Here is a 20,331-nt window from a genome sequence, read left to right on the forward strand (position 1 = left end):
AAATGATGAAAATCCCTCCTTCTTTCCTCACTCTGACTTTCATCATTGTGAGAGAAAGACCCTTTGTGATCACTGAGCAATGGCTTCTTTAGTAGCTTCAGCTGGTGCTTCCCCACCACCTCCACCACATCCAAGGAAGAGTGGACCACCTGCTCAAGTTGTAATTCAACAAGAAGAAGAAGAAGAGGAACAGGAGGACGAGCACGAAGAGAGGCAGTTTTTGCCTGAGCAGCCCAAGACGTCTCACCGGAAAGAAAACTTCATTTGGCAATTTTTTAAAATTCCCAAAGGTCAGAAAAAAGTAAATGCAAGATACGTAACTTGCCTTATATGTCAAGATAGACTGTCCAGAGGGACCGACAAAAAATACAGTTTCGGAAACTACACAATGCATCGCCATATGACTAGGTGGCATCCTAACAACTACAGTGCTGCACAGTTTCGGAACGACCTAGATAATCTCCCTATTATGGCCAGAAGATCTGTTGTACCGGAAGTAACGGGACCAGAGGGCAGGGAGATGGTGCCAAATATACAAATGAGATTTGGTGAAGTAAAACACACCTGCGTATTTTGCGATGGATTCATTTCCTACGGAGAAAGAAGCATCACTCTGATCAACAGAGCTATTGACTATCATATGCAAGTTTGTCCGAAACGCCCAAAATAATAAATACTTCTTTTTTTTGTTTTGTTGCTCCTGTTGAGCCCTTTACAATGAATCGTTTTCATTGCCCCCTCCAAGAAAAACCCAAAAAAATATAAAACTGTTCCGAAAAATTCAAAAACAGTAAAAAAATGTTCAAAAAAATAAAAAAAAAAGTTATTTTCAGAACTACCTCCCCGTTATTAAAAAATTGGTACAATATTTGGAACTGTGCCAACCTCTATTTCTCTTAGTTCGCTTCCTAGTTCGCTCGCTGGTACGCGAACTGGAAGCGAACCAAAAACAGTAAGTATAAGGGAAGGAAACACACACTTATGTTAAAAGAAAGACAGCTATAGGGGAGTAAACTAGAGATACTATTACCCATAATCCACTGCTGATGATGTCACATATTACATCATTCATGACATGCTCAGTGACATCATCAGCAGAGGATTGCGGGTTTTTTGGCAACATGCCTTATCCACGGTTTAATAACGCTGCCTTTTGCTTTATATAAGTTTTCAAATTGTATGAAATATATACCAATAGGTCTTTATGAACCTTTAGGTAGTGCTTTTGTTCATGAGGTCTGGTCGCTTCCATACACATACAGATGTTTCAAAGATGATCAAGAAGTTTATCTGAATGGAGAGGAATGCACTGAGACGCCAGATCATTCACTAATGTGTAGGCACATACAGTTACACGATTCATGCAACAAACACCGACCAAATATGGCTTGCGTGTTGCAAGGCACGCCAGTTCCTGCTATCATCCCCACGTTCAAGTTGTTGGAAAATGGTAGTTATTTGATGCTCAATAATGAAGATTGTTCTGAGTTAATTAAAAGTATTCCTTTTATCGTAACAGTAAGTGAACGGTTATTTGCTGCAGAAATGTTCTATTTCCTCCCACACATGAACATAGGGAGTTTTCAATCTGGCCACAAATACCAACCTTGGGACACGTTTCAACGGCATGGCAAGAATAAGAGCTCTTTTGTCTCAGAGAGAGGTGGCCTTGAGTTCGGCCCGTGAAACTTTCGTACTTCACATAGCGAACACCCGTACACAGGTTTGCCTTTCAATTTCAGCAACATGTTTCCGACTATCTTTAACGCATCCTCCACAAAATCCCTGGCACACTTTTTTAAAGTTGTTACCAGTGGTCTCGTGACTTCATTTGAGAAAATCTTTGGAGTCATCCCTGCTCCCTTTCATTGTATTTTCTGCACTCTGGTTCGTGGATTGGCATTTTTACTTGCATTACCAGCGGACGCTCTTGTGCTTTTTTACATTTTTAAATATGGATGTCCCTCCTATGCAACCTCCGACCCTGCAGCTGCTGACACTGTTCCGCAATCGCATGCTAGAATATTATGGCACAATGCCGTTGGCGATATTAAGCACGGCATATGGATTATCTTTTCGGTTCTCCTACTTCACCTGTGTCCAGCCTGTATTTCACTGCCTGACCTGTGATTTCGATTGGGCCATTGATTTGTGTCTCTGCGGACCGGTTTCTCCTGACGTCGACTTTAATCAGCTGATGACTCCTATCATTACTCACGAGTTGATTTGTCCTGGCGAAAGGATTATGGCTGTGGCATTGATGCATGGACTACTTGGTCCCTGGAATTTACTGGCGGCAGCACAGTCTTTCTTGGAACACAGCTTTCTTGAAAACCCACCGAGCTGTCCTCTGATGGTGATAGAGGATCCGGTGCTGGGAGAGCACGTATGTTCTTTTCCGCTTTTAAATTGGATGGCTGAACTGTTTTCGGATGAAGACGGTGACTTCCTATTGGAGGCTGTTGCAGCTTATTTTGCATACACAGTTATGTCATAGACCTTTTTCATGTTTGATATGCTGAGTACTAGCATTTCATTGACAATTCATTGACTTATTTGTCAAGTTTTTATTATTTACCTTGCCTATTGGCTTAAGACTCGATAAAGTACTTGGCTGTTTTATTTTTCTTTAGCATTGAATTTTCCTAGTTTTTAATGCTTTACCTTGCGGACCGTCCACATATAAACTTGCAATCTGCTCTCATGAGATGGCACTTCTATTATCTTATTCAGTTCGTTTCCGGATCATGAGGAGGTGTCATCTAGGTCCTGGATATCTTTACACCGTGTTAAGTTAGCATGGGCTCATTACCGGTTTAAACGCCATTTTTCCTTTTTTGCAACTTCTGCACACGACACTTAGTTGTTGCTTTAGCTTTCCACCTAGTAGTTCATCGTGGTTTACATGAGAATAATATGTTATTGGTCTACTATCTGCTTTACTTGTTAAACTATATCTGTACAGCGAGTGCTAAAGTTTCAAGAACAACACGATACAGAATTGTTATGAGGTCTGATCTCCACGACTTCATACTCATAACATAAGTGCAACTTCTGCCAATTCTGGGCATGAGGCGGGTTTTATATTGCTTTGCCGAACACACATACACAACAGTTGATGCGGTTCACATGAAGAGAGAGCTGGTGTATGCTGATGTGATTCCTTCAAATCTAAGACACTAAAGTATGGGCACGCCCTAAACCAACACAAAGAGACCTTCTTAGCAAATAATATAATATGTGTATTAGGGAGGGTGAGATATAAGCAGCCGCGGGCCGTGGAGGGAGTTACGATGGGGCAGGGAGGCGGGGAGGGGGAGAAGCAGGGTGGAGCCCTCTCTACCTTGCCCCTCCCCCTCCCCGCCTCCCTGCCCCACCGTAACTCCCTCCACGGCCCGCGGCTGCTTATAAGTGTTGCTAACTCTTATTCATTTACAGCATGTTAACATACTGTCACCATTCGCTTTTTATGTACTAGTAACTATGCTGGTAATTTTGCTACTGATAATATGTGTACTTGTATTCTCCACCCTGCTTCTCCCCCTCCCCGCCTCCCTGCCTCACCGTAACTCCCTCCACGGCCCGCGGCTGCTTATAAGTGTTGCTAACTCTTATTCATTTACAGCATGTTAACATACTATCACCATTCACTTTTTATGTACTAGTAACTATGCTGGTAATTTTGCTACTGATAATATGTGTACTTTTATTATCTAAGGTACTACGCCTGAGAAGACGGCATTAGTAAATAAACATTTCAAATACACATCTGTTCTTCTTAACTCCATGTTCTGGTTTCTAAGAAATCTATAACGACCGACTGTTCATGAGTTCCACGTATCCTGAGGTACTATAAGTTCATATTCTGGATTGTCTAAACATTGAGAGTTTGTTATATCCAATGTGACACTGTACCTAGCTTGCTAAATAGTTTTTGATTACTAACGTGAGTTTTGGGACACCCTAATTCGCCGAGGTTCCAATCCTCTGTCCACAGTTCTGTGTGAGAACAGAAACCCTGCGACAGGGGCACCCCCGACCCTTGCTGGAGCTTCATCACACTTGCGATACAACTCCAGCAATGCGCCACCTTTACGGCACAGATACATCACGCATCTGTGCTGTTTTTGCCCCATGATGCGCCGCATTGTAAATGCAGCACACCATAGGTGACGGAACAGCGGCACAGAATGACTAACACATCCCTGGTGATGCGCCAGTCATCATAAATCTATCCCTATGCTTCTTATCTTGTTAGAGATGAACCGCCATATGTATCATCAAAGTTATTTGCATTTCCTAAATAGCGAACTTTAAGGAATAAATAGCGATTCTTTACCATTCCTAGTTTGCGATGAGCTATTTGCTAATTAGCCGAATGTAGCCCAATGAAGCCCAATGTAGCCCAATGTAGCCCAAAGATGGCCGCCAGACACACAAAAAAACAAATGTAGCCCAAATATCAGCCAGATGTAGCCCAACTATAGCCCAGTGACAGAATGACCAATCAGCTTCGCAAACCTCCGTTACGCGAAGCGGAGCGCTGTTACAGATATATATCTTTTTTTGAACGTTAATTTCTCAAAATCCACTGGAGCACATATATTGAGACCTAGCAAAGGCACATCGGGCTACCAGTCCCTAATATTTTGCCAAGTTTCGTGCAAATCCATTCAGCCGTTCAATTATTATTTTTATTATTTTTTTTTGCCCCGCGGGGCCCTTTTAAAACCTCCACATCAAACCTAGGGGGTTAGCGAGGATCTACTATGCCCCCTTATAGTTATTTCCCCCTTTGTTTTGACCTCCTCTTGTCTCTCGATCCTACCGAGAGACAAGATGGCGGCCGCTACGGACTGTTTGGAATGTTGACAGACGCCGGAGAACCAATCAGCTTCGCTTCACAAAGCTCCGTTGCGCGAAAAGTCCGCGAACCAGAGCGCTGCCTGGTCCGCGCTTACAGATATATATCTTTTTTTAAACGTTAATTTCTCAAAATCCACTGGAGCACATATATTGAGACCTACAAAAGGCACATCGGGCTACCAGTCCCTACAATTTTGCCAAGTTTCGTGCAAATCCATTCAGCCGTTCGGGCTAAAAGTGAGGCCAACCGCCCTATGGAAAACTCAATGTTAAAAACACGTTTTGGGACCCCCCTTTTTTCTCGGCCCCCCCTGGACGAACCCCCCCCAAATTTTCAAGGGCTGCTCAGAAACAAAATGTGCCATTTTCCTGAAAATTTCAGCCAATTCCGTCCACAAACGCCAAAGTTATTAGACATAGAATTTTCAAAAAACCCATAGAGAAAAAATCCTAACTATATATACCTACTGGCGACCGCCAGTAGGTAATATATTTTATATATATATATATATATATATATATATATATGGTATGTAACCTTTACAACAAAACTTTTACAACGACCTACCATTACAACGCAACTTTTACAACGCAAACTAGTACAACGCATTGCTCTGGGGGCGCTCTAGGATAGGGAATAGGTTAATTTACTATTCAATAACCTTCCCTACTATCCACGGGGACTGGAGTTGGAATAGTAAATTAAACTATTCACTATCCAGCACCCCAAAGCGCTATGCGTTGTAATGGTATGCGTGGTAAAAACCACGTTGTAAAGGTAGGCGTTGTAAAAGTATGCGTTGTAACATCATACATCCATATATATATATATATATATAAAAACGGTTGAATTATAGATATAGTTCAGAAAACTTTATTAATTGTTTCTATACAAACCAAACTTAAACTACCCAAACATTAGAAATTCTAAAGCTATAGTTATACCTTAAATTGATAATTTAAGCATCAACTGTAAATTACCATAACCTTATCTATTCTTTCTGTAAAAACCAAACCTGAACTATGCAAACATTAGACATTCTAAAGTTATAGTTAAACACTACATTTATAATGTATGCACCGCCTTTAAATCACTATACCTTTATTTATTATTTCTACACACCAAATTTATACTACACAAACATCAGAAATTCTAACGTTATACCTTACATTTGTAATTTATGCACCACCTTTGCATTATTATAACTCACGCAACTCCATGCACAGTGTAGTGAACTCTGTAGACACACTGCATTAACTATAACTCACACCTCCACCATGCACTGCTTATACCCTTTCATATTACATCACTTATACCATCCGAAATCATAGCATTCATAATCACACTATGACATCGCAAATCAGCATCATTTGTCAGATTGTCAGACCACAGTACAAAGTAGAGTGGCGACTTTTAGTAATTATAGTGTGTCAACAGCTCCCGATATTAACTTCTCATCAGAGAGTACTGACAAATCAAGGACTTTAGGCATAATGTCCCATGGTATTTCACAATGGCCACAGAATGGATAAAACCATTTGATGCACAGGCCACTTGTTCTCAATTTACAGCAATGTATTGTAGTACAGAAACTAGTACATTTTCACTTACATGGTGTGACAAACAAGACCAATTACGAATCTAAGTTTAACTTATGTTCTAATATAGCATGCTTAAAATTGATATTTGCAGGGTGCACAATGCAAATTTATAGTGCCACTGTAAAAACTACATGGGGAAAAAAGATGCTCTAAAAAGCAAGGAGCTAAGGAGCCCATGTGAGAACACCCACAAACCTCTTCATTAATGGGCATTCAGAAACTTATGAATGGCGGTGCATTTTCACCCAGGATACAAATGGAGACTTGATCCTGTCAAGGGCAAGAATACATCTTAGAGTAGGAAGTAAATGGAGAACATATCTAAAAAAAAAAAATAGCAAGCACCAATGCACTTTTACATAGTACTAGCAGCCCGTCCCGACGTTGTCCGGGTATGAAATATAATGTGTGTAATGTGTGTATTTGGCAAGGGCAATTTATTTTAAAATCTCGCGATATACAACATTTTTTGTTTCATTAGAATAGGGACGGAGAAGGCCCAGCTGCGGCCCTGGTTGATGTTAGCAGGCGCATGTAATTGGTGTAGTGATCCGCCGCCTGAGCCCGGCTATAGCCCTGGTTGATGTTAGAAGGCGCGTGTAATGTCATTGAATGAGAGAGTTATCAGCCGCTGGTACATCCGTTTAATGAGAGAGTTGAGTGACCGCGAGTAGGAGAGGCTGCAGTAATTGTCCCTGTAGACACGCTCATTTGTGTGTTCCCCTGCTTGAGGCCCAGCTGCAGCCCTGGTTGATGTTATCAGGCGCGTGTAATTAGTGTACTGATCCGCCGCCTGAGCCCGGCTAGAGCCCTGGTTGATGGTAGCAGGCGCGTTTAATTTTGTTGAATGAGAGAGTTCAGTAACAGCGCGCAGGAGAGGCTGCAGTAACGTTACTTACCAGGCCTCCAGGTGAACGCGTTTGTCACGCCCCCAGAACAAGGCCACAGCAGACGATCTTCTGATTAATGTGCGACCCACATGGCATGAAGGGCGGAACGTGGCACAAGCCCCCAGTGTTTCTCATGCCCCCAGCGTGCCCCTTGATGCGGCGCAATTGTGTTCACATGGCATGAAGGCCGGACACACGCCACCAGTGTTTCTCACGCCCCCAGCGTGCCCCTTGATGCTGCGCAGCAACGTAATTGGCGCTTGTATGTACGACTCACATGGCATGAAGGGCGGACACACGCCCCCAGTGTTTGTCATGCCCCCAGCGTTTGTCACGCCCCCAGCACACGCCCACAGCCCACGATGTGATGGCCGTACCACACGCCCCCAGCGTTAGTCACGCCCCCAGCCCACGCCCACAGCACAACGCAGACCCGCCCATAATCACACTATGACATCGCAAATCAGCATCATTTTTCAGATTTTCAGACCACAGTACAAAGTAGAGTGGCGACTTTTAGTAATTATAGTGTGTCAACAGCTCCCGATATTAACTTCTCATCAGAGAGTACTGACAAATCAAGGACTTTAGGCCTAATGTCCCATGGTATTTCACAATGGCCACAGAATGGATAAAACCATTTGATGCACAGGCCACTTGTTCTCAATTTACAGCAATTTATTGTAGTACAGAAACTAGAAAATTTTCACTCACATGGTGTGACAAACAAGACCAATTACGAACCTAAGTTTAACTTATGTTCTAATATAGCATGCTTAAAATTGATATTTGCAGGGTGCACAATGCAAATTTATAGTGCCACTGTAAAAACTACATGGGGAAAAAAGATGCTCTAAAAAGCAAGGAGCTAAGGAGCCCGTGTGAGAACACCCACAAACCTCTTCATTAATGGGCATTCAGAAACTTATGAATGGCGGTACATTTTCACCCAGGATACAAATGGAGACTTGCTCCTGTCAAGGGCAAGAATACATCTTAGAGTAGGAAGTAAATGGAGAACGGATCTAAAAAAAATAGCAAGCACCAATGCACTTTTACATAGTACTAGCAGCCCGTCCCGACGTTGTCCGGGTATGAAATATAATGTGTGTAATGTGTGTATTTGGCAAGGGCAATTTATTTTAAAATCTCGCGGTATACAAGAATTTTTTTCCCATTAGAATAGGGACGGAGAAGGCCCTGCTGCGGCCCTGGTTGATGTTAGCAGGCGCATGTAATTGGTGTAGTGATCTGCCACCTGAGCCCGGCTATAGCCCTGGTTGATGTTAGCAGGCGCGTTTAATGTCGTTGAATGAGAGAGTTATCAGCCGCGGGTAAATCCGTTTAATGAGAGAGTTGAGTGACCGCGAGTAGGAGAGGCTGCAGTAATTGTCCCTGTAGACACGCTCATTTGTGTGTTCCCCCGCTTGAGGCCCAGCTGCAGCCCTGGTTGATGTTATCAGGCGCGTGTAATTAGTGTACTGATCTGCCGCCTGAGCCCGGCTAGAGCCCTGGTTGATGGTAGCAGGCGCGTTTAATTTCGTTGAATGAGAGAGTTCAGTAACAGCGCGCAGGAGAGGCTGCAGTAACGTTACTTACCAGGCCTCCAGGTGAACGCGTTTGTCACGCCCCCAGAACAAGGCCACAGCAGATGATCTTCTGATTAATGTGCGACCCACATGGCATGAAGGGCGGAACGTAGCACAAGCCCCCAGTGTTTCTCACGCCCCCAGCGTGCCCCTTGATGCGGCGCAATTGTGTTCACATGGCATGAAGGCCGGACACATAACACCAGTGTTTCTCACGCCCCCAGCGTGCCCCTTGATGCTGCGCAGCAACGTAATTGGCGCTTGTATGTACGACTCACATGACATGAACGGCGGACACACGCCCCCAGCGTTTGTCATGCCCCCAGCGTTTGTCACGCCCCCAACACACGCCCACAGCCCACGATGTGATGGCCGTACCACACGCCCCCAGCGTTAGTCACGCCCCCAGCCCACGCCCACAGCACAACGCAGACACGCCCACAAGGGACTACTTTGCTTGCAGGTTCTTTTACCTTTTAAATGTATAGAGGAGTTGGCCTAACGGGCTAAGGCGCTCGACCTCGGACCTGGGGATCTGGGTTCGAGTCTTGGTAAAGACGCCAAACATCCTATGATTCTGGGCAAATCACTTAATCTCCCCGTGCCTAACAAAAATGAAAGCGAGTCCTCATGTAGCGTAACTGGTGCTATGTAAAGCGCTCTGATACCTGATTCAGTTCGGGTCAAGTTCGCGCTATAGAAAACTCTGCAAAAAAATAAAATAATAATAATAATAAAATGGTGGCCTTCTGCATAGCCTATGTCCTTCTGCTGCAACTGCCCTTTCCAACGCTGTATTGGGTGTTGTGATTGGTGCTGTGGTTACTGAGATTACCCGCCTCAAAGGTTTGGGCTTTCTCTTTATAATATTAGTATGGATAAATATGTGTCATATACACCACGTACATTTAAGCATATAAGTAAGCCTTGGACACCATGACTGATAAATCTTCCAAAGGGTAGTGATAGAAATATTTAAGATTTTGCAAAAAACAGGTTCCAAGGCATGACTACCTCCCTTAGGGTGTGAACTCTGTATGCAATGGTTTGTACTAAACATAACGGCATAAACTTGAATCCTACAGGCATAACTTGCTCTTCCAGTTATTATCAATTTTCAAAGTGACTGTAGAAAGAAAATATTGATTCATAAAAATTACATCACAATGCTGCAGTAACAACTAAGAACAATACTGTGTTTTCTTTACTCAACAGCATGTTGGATTTTGCAAGGGGAGCCAAATAAGCAGACTTGGAGAGGATGGTGTAACTGTTTCCTGTGAAATCTATGAACCCATGGTACTTTCAGCTCTGCGTACATGTAATAAATTGTCTCAGTTGTAAACTTTTCAGGTGATGGTAATGCACAACTGATATCAAATTTATGAGGTTTTATATGGCGCTGCCTAGACCCTCAGGTATCAGAGTGCTATACATAAAATGAAGAATAAAATAAACTAAAATAACATAGGTTTACATAAAATGTGAAACAAATAGGTTCAAGTATAAGCAAAAATAGAGAAAAAGAGAGATGTTAGGCATGATTGTAGCCATTCACACCACACCTGTCCACCCATGTAGATGTATCACATTCAGTGTTGGATTGTTGTGGGACTAAAAGGTGCATTAAGTCATTTTACATGATAGGGTTTGCTGTAAGATACAGAGGGGTCCTAGGGATTTTAAAGGCTCTTTATAGAGTTATAAAAAAGCTGAAGAAGAGTGCACATTTGACTACTTCTCAAATATGTAAGCAAGAAGGAGGTTGGCATTTATATGTTTGTAAACCTGGCTTGGGTGGACAAAAGGTTAACATACATTTTCAAGAAAAATGATTGGACTGGAGAGCAGGGCAGGGGAAGAAGCAGCAAACTGACCACGCTAGGCAAGAGGGAAGGACAATCGGAGCTCAACACAGGGCATGAGGAAGGGACAGTGGCAGAACAACACACTGTGGAGTGGAGGATAGGCAGGCAGGGGAAGCAAACCAACCATGCAGGATAGGTGAGAGGCAGTGGCAGCATTACCAACTATGGAGGTCTCTGGGGATGGACAGTGGCAGCACAATGGACCATGGAGTGCAGGAGGGTTGGGGTAGGGACACAGACATGGATGATGGAGAGCATAAGGTAGGTGGCATGGATAGCAAGCTGACCTCACAGTGCGGTGGCAAGGTAGTGGCAGCAGAAAGGATCACACATGGCAGGTGGGAGGGAAAGCGACAGCATAATGAACCATGTAGAGCATGACAGAGGGGGCAGGGGTATGCACACAGACAACAAAGGGCAGAGTGAGGAACAGCAGCAAGAAGATCACTAAAAGCAGTCAGGAGAGACATTTGCAGCATAACAGGCCAGAAAGGGCAGGAGGGAAAGGATAGGGCATGCCAACAGACCATGGAGGGTTAGAGGGAGGGGCTAGTGGAAGGATTCAGGCAACAGAGGGCAGTATGGAAGGAGGCAGGGACAACATTCTGACCATGCAGTGCAGGTGAAAGGGGCAGTGGCAGCAGTATGAACCATGCAGAGCAAGCAGGAGGGGAAGGGTCAGTATAACAAACCATGGAGGCCACGGTGGAGGTACAGTGGCAACACAATGGGCCATAAGGACAGGTAAGAGGGGTAAGGGCCTAACATGGACAGTGGAAGTAGAGAGGATGGGAGGTGACAGGGTCAGCAAGCGGACCACAAAAAGCAGGTTGGACGAGCAGTGGCAGCACAATGGACAATGGATAGCAGAAGGGAGAGGGCAGAGGCATGGACACAGATAATAGAGGTGCAGGGGGAGAGAGGCAAGGGACTCGAGCTGATCACTCTGGGAGGGCTGGAGGGTCAGTGGCAGCACAACAGATCATTGAGAGCAGCAAGGAGGAGGAAGAGGAAGCAGTAAGCTGATCTTGCAGGGCAGGCAGGAGGGGCAGTGGAAGCACAATGTACCATAGGGGGCAGAAGGGAGGAGATGGGTGAGTGCACAAGAACAATGAAAGGAAGGTGGGAGGGTGTCAGAGAAAGGGGGAGCAAGCTGATCACGTAGGGCAGGTGGAAGTGGTGTTGACAGAACAACGCACCATATGTTTCAGACAGGAAGATCAGTGGCAACACAGCGGACTATAGTGGGCAAATGGGAGGGGGCAGGCCCATGCTCAAAGGACCACAGAGGGCAGAAGGGAAGGGGGTAGGGACTGGTGTCAGAAAACTCAGGGAAGGGGACAGGAGCATGGGCAGCAAGCACACCACTCAAGACTGACAGAAGAAGCAGTGGCAGGAGAGCAAACCATGCAGAACAGGGTAAGGGGCAATGGAAGCACAGTGAACAATGGAGGGCAGCAGGGAGGGGCGTGAGGGAGGGGATAAGGCATGGACTCAGACAATGGAAGGTAGTGGGGGAGAAAGTAATGGTTCAATGCCATGACTGATGTAATCTCACACAATATAATTAATGCCATTTGATGATAGCACTGACAACATCATACAGCCTACTGCGGTTCAATTTACTCTACAAACCAATACAGCCTTTCAAATATGTATATAACTGCTACATGGTGCAGAATCATGAAAAACATACATTGCATGAAGAAATGTACTTGTATAAAATAAGTATACTATAGCACTCTTTGTCTACATACAAGCATCATTACAGTGGAAGCGCCTACCATGCACATCCATCACTCTCTGCACTGATCTTTATGAAGTGTCTTCTCTCTCGTCACACACTCAAAGGTCATTAGATGACCAAACCCCACTACACATAGCCGTTACCTTATTAGTTGCCATTGCTCCAACTATGCACAGACCTCACCCTGTGCACAACTCTTTGTAGAGATATCATTACCTTCACACATGCCCCATTAAATGCCTAGGCACATATTACATGGAGCCTTCCCTTCACCCTGTACACATCTCTTTATGAAGAGCACACTCCCAACAGACACTCAAATCCCATTTAGTGACTAAAACCATAAAGCCTTCACCCTGTAAATAGCACTTGATAGAAAAGCCCATACTGTGCAAAGTGTTCGTCCTGCGTGCAAGCCTTCACAGAGAGCACACTGTCTTCCCACAACCAACCACATTAAGAGGCCAAACCCCAAGTGTGCAAAGCTTTTGTTCTGTGCAGAGCTCTTAACAGAAACTCCATACTCTTCAACAATCCAAGCCTCTTTAGAAGACCAAGCATGTTACAGAAAATGACACTTGTTAGCAGTATAAAAGTTATCGAAATATTCCAGTAGATTAAGCTTAATAGATACCTTTCAGTATGAAAAGTGCATAGCTAACTCTCAAACTCATTGAATGATCAGTGATGTCAACAGTGATGACATTGATGTCATTTGAGATGTCATCAGTGATGTCATTGTACATGTCATAAGTGGTGTATTATTTGAAAGCATTAGCAGCACATGGCGGTTGGCACAATCAAAATATTTAAATATTGAGAATAGATTCTACGTATAGTTCTCTATCGCAATTATGGTAGAGGAGAAGTAATTAGTTTTGCCTCATCTATGAGTCTTCCTACAAAAAAAGCTGGGTTTTATAAACACTTTTGCCCTCATCTGACCCTCTGGTCCTTCAAATCCAAAATGTTATTAGAATACGAAGTACATGCCCTCTCATCCAATGATGGATCGGAATAGAAAAGCTTCTACTAAATGTTTTGAAGATTATATGGCTGGTCGCATCTGTTGCGAGGACTCCACAATTTACTATCATGACATAAACTAATTTTTTACAGCACATATTGTATTGCACTTAAAGTAACTTTACAAAACATTTACCACTTAATGTTTTAAAAACTGAATTCTTATGGAAAAACAATTAGCCTACTTAGTAAGTAATGCTCTATTTGAAAAATGTTTTGAGTGATGAAGGGTTGTCTATATGAAACAGTAAAGGGTGTTTAATTATTATTTTTTTATATTAATTAATTAAAAAAAATATATATATCATTGGATATAATGAATTTAGTGGTTCGATGGGTTTTAATTTTGTTGTGGATTACATTTTGATGAAACAAAATCTTTGATCAAGCATTGACACTGGTAAATTATGGAGACAAAAAATATGCAATTCATTTTTTATCAAAAAGCAGGAAAAACAATTAGAAAAAACATTACCTTATATTGTAACTATACCATAAAAAACGCATTTCAAGTTAAAAAAGTTTTAAAAAGGCACGACCTTTGTTAGAAATGGGGTTTCTAGTTGGCTAGGGTATGCACCTAAGCCAGGCAGAACCCACCACTCTTCTCGGGGCAACTCAGTTACACACTGTAGAGATCACCTGTGCTCCCCCTCTGGTGGTTTGACACTTAGTAGGCAGGCTTATCATCAAAGGCAATGTGTAAAGCATTTGTGCAACACACTCACACAGCAACACAATGAATACACCACAAAAAGCCCCACGGGGAGCAGGATGGCTTCACTGGCATGGGGAGGCCCTCAGCACAACAATACCCAAAAAATGGGCTTTCCACAGGGGAGTGCAGGATGGCTTTCGCAGTGAGTCCGGAGCCCTGTGGAGCCACACCCAAAAACTAGGGCAGCCCACAAAGAAGCATGCAACAACGTTGTTTTACTCCCCCTTGGCCCCACTCTCCCACAGTATCGTTCGAGGGGACTCTGCAGGGAGGCACTCCTTAGTGCTATACATATGGTGGCGGCCTCGGAAGTGGGGCCCGCATCGCCAAATCCCGGCGTCCCTGGGTCGGATTTCACAGAATGCTGACATCGACGGGAACCTCCTGATTGCCATGGCAATGTGTTGGTTGAGGAAGGCAGCCCCTGACTTGGTTACACTGCCCATGTATTGTAACCTCAAGGGGGGGACAAAGCAGATGGGCACACGAGGATCTCTCTATAAGACACAAATGCGCTCAACACACACTACCTCTTGGCTTGGAGCAGAGCTCACCACATGCTGGTTAGTAGATTATAAAGTGAGGAGTAGTAGATCCGAGCTCCTCAATTACCCAGCTGCTGCCGGACTTCCAAAAGTCAGAGTCCCACGGTGAAGGGGTTTAAATGAATCATTTTTGGCCCTGAGATTGCAAGAAGAAGGGGCAAGCCAAAAATACCTTGGAGAAAACTTGAGGCAACATAGGGAGCAGCAGTCAGGCGGGCCAGCACATAAAGTCAGGTTTGTAGAGTGGCAGTCCCTCCTGCAGCCCAGCAGTCAGCAAACAACAGGCCAGCACCACAAAGCAGCTCGTCCAAATGGCTGTTCCTCCTGAAAGCGCAGCAGTCCTCCTGGCAATTGGCAGATTGTAGAGCCAGAAGTATCTGGTTACAAGCCCAACGCAGTGTCTAGACACATGAGGTCAGAGCTCCAGTACTTCTACTCAAAAATATATTTGATGAAGGGATGACTTCAAAGGAACCCTTGGAAGTACGCAATACTCTCTTTCAGTCCAACCCTGGCTCCAGACAATCAGGAGGTGGTAAAGCAGCCCTTTGCATGTGGGCAGGACTAAACCAATTCAGATGTTAAGTGTAAACCACCTCTCTCACTTCCAGCCCAGGAAGACTATCTGTATGCAGATGAATGCAGATTTATCCCCTGCCACATTCAGCCTTACCTGTGTGCATACTTTCTAGAAAGTATGCACAAAGTGTAGCTGTCACTCAGCCCAGATGTGTATTCGAGTCAGAATGCACAGCACAAAGAGTCATAAGCACAGAGAAATGCCCACTCGCTAAAAGTGGCATTTCTAAAATAGTAATGTAAAATCCAACCACACCAGTAAGTAGGATTTATCACCACTATTCTAAACACACCAAATATGGCAACACCACGCCTTTAAGATCAGGAATTACCACTTAAAAGCATATAAGGAAATTCCCAATCCTAGCCTAGGAGAGGAGTAGGCTTCACAACTGTGAAATGCGAAATAGGCTAGGTGTCACTACTAGGGCATGCCAATACATAAAGAGATATGTCCTACCTTTTGCTTATACAACATCCTGCCCATAGGGTACCAACAGTCTACCTTAGGGGCGACCTATGTGTAATAAAAGGAGAGTTTAAGACTTTGCAACACGCTTTAAATGCCAAGTTCAATTAGCAGTAAACTGTGCACATAGATCTTGCAGTGGCATGCTTGAGACAGGTTTGAAAGGCTACCTCTGTAGATGACACAAGCAGTGCTGCAAGCTCTCTAGTAACATATTATTTACATGCCCTGGGTGTAATGTATACCTCTTTACAAGGGATTTACAAGTAATATGCCAACCAGGTGTAAACCAATCATTCCGTGTTTAGAGGAAAGAGCACAATCACCTTAGCACTGATTGGCAGTGTTAAAGTGCCCAGAGTCCTAAAGCCAACAAAAAGAAGCGCACGAGAATAGGAGGAGGAAGGCAAAAGGTTTTGGGATAACCCTGTACAAAGGGCCAGGTCCAAGAAGATTAACAATAATAAGCAGTCATGCACATTATTTGGGTTTATTTCTTGTATTTTTCATTTCTTTTGTGCAGTGTCCAGCAGCCGGGAGTTTTAATTTTATACAAGTGTGTAAAAAAGTAAAAAGCAATACTGAGAATCATATAATCATATTTAAATGAGTGAGATTAGCATTCCTATGTGAAAAAAAATTCTCATGTTTCTGGTTTTGTGCTTCCTTTTCTTACAGAAACTCAGACTTCCACTTTATAGAGAGCATGAGCATCACGGTGACGATCATGGGAATGTTGACATATTTCATAAACATCAATATGACTCTAGTGGAAAAATTGCCCGTCTACCAAAAGGCACCAAGGTCCACCATAAGGAAAAGCATGAAGAGAACCATGGACACAGATCTCCCGCTAGTGAACCCTCAAATCACCCTATCCAAAAACCTGATGAAGGCTCATTGCCAGAACACACAGGACAAAAGCTAGTCCCTCCACCTCCCAGAGGACCTGTTGGATCAGTGGAGTACTACCATATGATCAATGAGACTGAGGTTTTTCCTTCCCCAAGGAATCCTGTCCCATCTAATCTTACAGTTTTCCCTGGATCTTCTCCAGGGCAAAAGCCTGTTGAGCCAGAACACCCTATTGTCCCTGGTGTTTTTGGTCCATTTCAGGATCCTGACCCACAGCCATTTCCCAGTCAACCTTCACATTCAGCAGGATGCCCCTCAGATCAAAAGCACATGCTGCCGTACATTGCATCCTTATTGCCAAAACCTTGAATGAATGTTGAAGCAACAAATGAAATTTGCATATAGTGTTTGTATCAATAAACACTCTTTCTCTGTTGAATAATGTGACCAAAATACCTTGCTATTTTTGTCAGTATTGGAAGGTCAAAAGACATAAAGAGATGAAAAACATAATTTTTCTCTAATTTAATTTTATGCAGTAATAATATTCCTCTTTGATTTCCTATCAGCACCGTGCTTAGTTATTGAAGACTCATGGTGGCACATCTCAAATGTATATGTGGTACAGATACAAACTATAATATCTTGTTATAAGATGACTTAAAGTCAAGCTATTGCATTTAAATATTTAGGAATGAATAGCAGTGTTTTCTTTGTTGTGGTTATGTAAATGTACCACAAACGTCACCTTATTGTACTCGAGCTCCATCTAAAAGAGTGTTGGTTCTTTGTCACTCTGGCACTGCTTTCTTCCTTGTGCTTTAAGAGTAGGTCTTGCCCCCTTCATTTTAGATTGTTATATAATTTTTACATCACTGACTGTTTTCTTCTTTCTAAATACATTGTTAACTTGGTCTGCCATTGTGAAGGGGCGGTTGTCGCGGGCTGAAATAGCAGGCAAGGAGGCCGTATGTAGTGGGCTATGCTGGTTTATTAAAGCACACAAAATGTCCGATAACAACTGGAAGTAAGGCTCCGGGGAGGGGAGTCGGGTCTTGTCCTTCCGTCGGGAGGGTCACGGTCCGGTCCTTCTTTCTTTGTCCGGATCCCGTCTGGTTGGCCTTCGGGTCGGGTAAGTCGTCGGGGAGGTACCTCGGAGGGCAATAAGAGAAAGAAGGGACCGTTAGACCAGTACTTCGAGACAGCGAGTCTCCTGACACCAACACCGGAGTTTGTGGGGGACCAAGAAACGAAGAGAAGTGCGGAGAAGGGAGGAGAGAGGGCGAAGGAGGAGGAAGGGAATAGGAAGGGTGTCCAAAGGGTGCGTGAGGGGAGAGAGACAAGAACGTGAGGGTGCTTTACAATAAATACAGTGAGAGGGTTTTTTACCGTGCTCCGTGCCTAAAGAAGAGAGACTTTACACTATGTACACTGAGCGCCTAGAGTGCTCAGAAAGGGGTACTAGGTACTCACGCGGTCCGCCGTAGCCCTCCAGTGGACTACGGCCGCTCTTCAGCCACCTCCTCAGGGACTCCACCAATCTTCCGACCATACGTCTTCTTCGGTTTTCGCTTCTCCGCCGTCCTCTCCGTCTGCCTGAGAATCCTGCCACGAAGCTCCGACGGCGTCCTGGTCGAGGGGTGTGCTTTTCACTGGTGCTGTCGCTGTTGTAGGGGCGGGACTTCCGGGGTCGACCTCGACTGCTTCCTGCTGGCTGCGGCCGGTGATTGGTTCCTGTAAGGGAAAGAGGGGCGGGATACTTCGGGTCACCGGTACCGCTCTGACATCGTTGTGAGACACGGGGATTTGACAGCGAGGGCTGGTGTTTGGCCCCCTGGTTACCGGTGAGTCACGAGGGTTTTGTAGTCCTGGCGGGGGTGGAAGCGGGACCGGATCACATCCCCTTCCCCTAGCTGTCTTACTTATACGGGTTGGAGTGGAGGGGTAGCGGGATAGGAAGTCAGCGTTGCCCTGTTCTGTTCCTTTCCGGTGTCGTGTGCTAAAGTGGTAGGGTTGGAGAGACAGGAACCATCGGAGGACTCTGTCATTATGTCCTTTGTTCCGGGCCATCCACTCCAGGGGGGCGTGGTCAGTATATATGGTGAAGTCCCGTCCCTCCAGATAGTACCTAAGACTCTCGATGGCCCATTTGATAGCGAGGGCCTCTTTCTCAACAACGGCATAGTTTTTTTCCCTGGGGAATAATTTGCGACTGAGGAAGAGGATGGGCCTTTCGTTCCCTGATTCGTCTTTTTGGGATAGGACTGCCCCTAATCCCCGTTCAGAGGCGTCCGTCTGTAGTATAAATGGCAAAGAATAGTCAGGGCTGATCAGGACCGGGCTGGATGTCAGCGCTCTCTTTAAGTCGGTGAAGGCCTGCCATAAGTCGGGTGTGGGTTCCTTAAGGGCGAGGTCTGTGTGCGTAGCTTTCTTCAGGAGATCCGTAAGGGGGGCTGCTCTCTGGGAAAAGTTGGGAACGAACCTCCTGTAATAACCCAGGAGACCGAGGAACGCCCTGAGATCTTTCTTTGTTCGCGGGAAGGGTAGGGTCTGGATTGCCTCGTTTTGGTTTTCTGGGGCCGGATCAGCCCCTCGCCTAGAAGGAAGCCGAGGTACTGGACGGTTTGTGCAGCCAGGGTGGTTTTGGCGGGGTTGATGGAAAAGCCAAAAGAACCCAGGGATGATACCACCTTATACACATGCCGTAGATGCTGTTCCCAGCTATCGCTGTAAATAACGATATCGTCCAAATAGGCCCCGGCATACTGGGAATGAGGGCGCAGGACCTGGTTCATTGCTCGCTGGAAGGTAGCAGGGGCACCGTGAAGCCCAAAAGGCATTACGATGAATTGAAACAGCCCCTCAAGGGTAGAGAAGGCAGTTTTCTTTTTGTCCTGGTTTCGGAGGGGAATCTGCCAGTAGCCTTTGCAGAGGTCGAGGGTGGATATGAATTTGGCCTTCCCTATCTTCTCGACCATTTCATCCACTCTCGGCAGGGGGTAAGTGTCAAATGTGGACACCTTGTTGACCTCCCGAAAGTCAATGCAAAACCTGACGGACCCGTCAGGTTTCGGAACAAGGACGATAGGGGAATTCCAGTCGCTGACCGACGGTTCGATAATCCCCATCGTGAGCATGTCCTCGATCTCTTTTCGGATAACTGCTCTGCGGGCTTCTGGGACACGATAGGGTCTCAGTCGTACCACTTTCCCGGGTTCCGTATTGATGCTATGGGTGGTAACCGTGGTCCGTCCGGGACAGGAAGAGAAGACCGCACTGACAGGTGACAGAGCGTCTCGGAGTTCTCGGGTTTGGACAGGGGACAAGGCGGGATCTAGACACGGGTCAAAGGGGTAAGCAGAGGGAAGCCTTGACCCGGTGAGGACTGGACGGGGTCCCTCCCATTTTTTTAGGAGGTTTACGTGGTATATTTGGCTCGTGCCCCTTGTGGGATCCAGCTCTATCTCATACGTGACGGGGGTCACCTGGCGTCGGATGACGTAGGGACCCTGCCATTGTCCCAAGAGTTTTTGGTCTGAGGAGGGCATCATTAGAAGGACTAAGTCCCCTATGGCGA

The 20,331-nt window shown here is 45.0% G+C and overlaps 1 protein-coding gene across 1 annotated transcript in view; it reads left to right on the forward strand.

Annotated features, from left to right (window-relative positions):
• Positions 1-17,267, forward strand: part of LOC144791773 (T-kininogen 2-like) — a 366,415-nt gene extending 349,148 nt beyond the window's left edge. The window contains exons 11-12 of the mRNA XM_078666539.1: positions 10,163-10,246; positions 16,578-17,267. Of these exons, the coding sequence (XP_078522665.1) occupies positions 10,163-10,246; positions 16,578-17,123 (630 nt within the window). The 3' untranslated portion in view covers positions 17,124-17,267. The remainder of the gene's footprint in view (positions 1-10,162; positions 10,247-16,577) is intronic.
• The last annotated feature ends 3,064 nt before the right edge of the window (positions 17,268-20,331 follow it).

This window comes from Lissotriton helveticus, chromosome 11 (assembly GCF_964261635.1).
Source record: "Lissotriton helveticus chromosome 11, aLisHel1.1, whole genome shotgun sequence".
In the NCBI taxonomy this organism is placed as follows: Eukaryota; Metazoa; Chordata; class Amphibia; order Caudata; family Salamandridae; genus Lissotriton; species Lissotriton helveticus.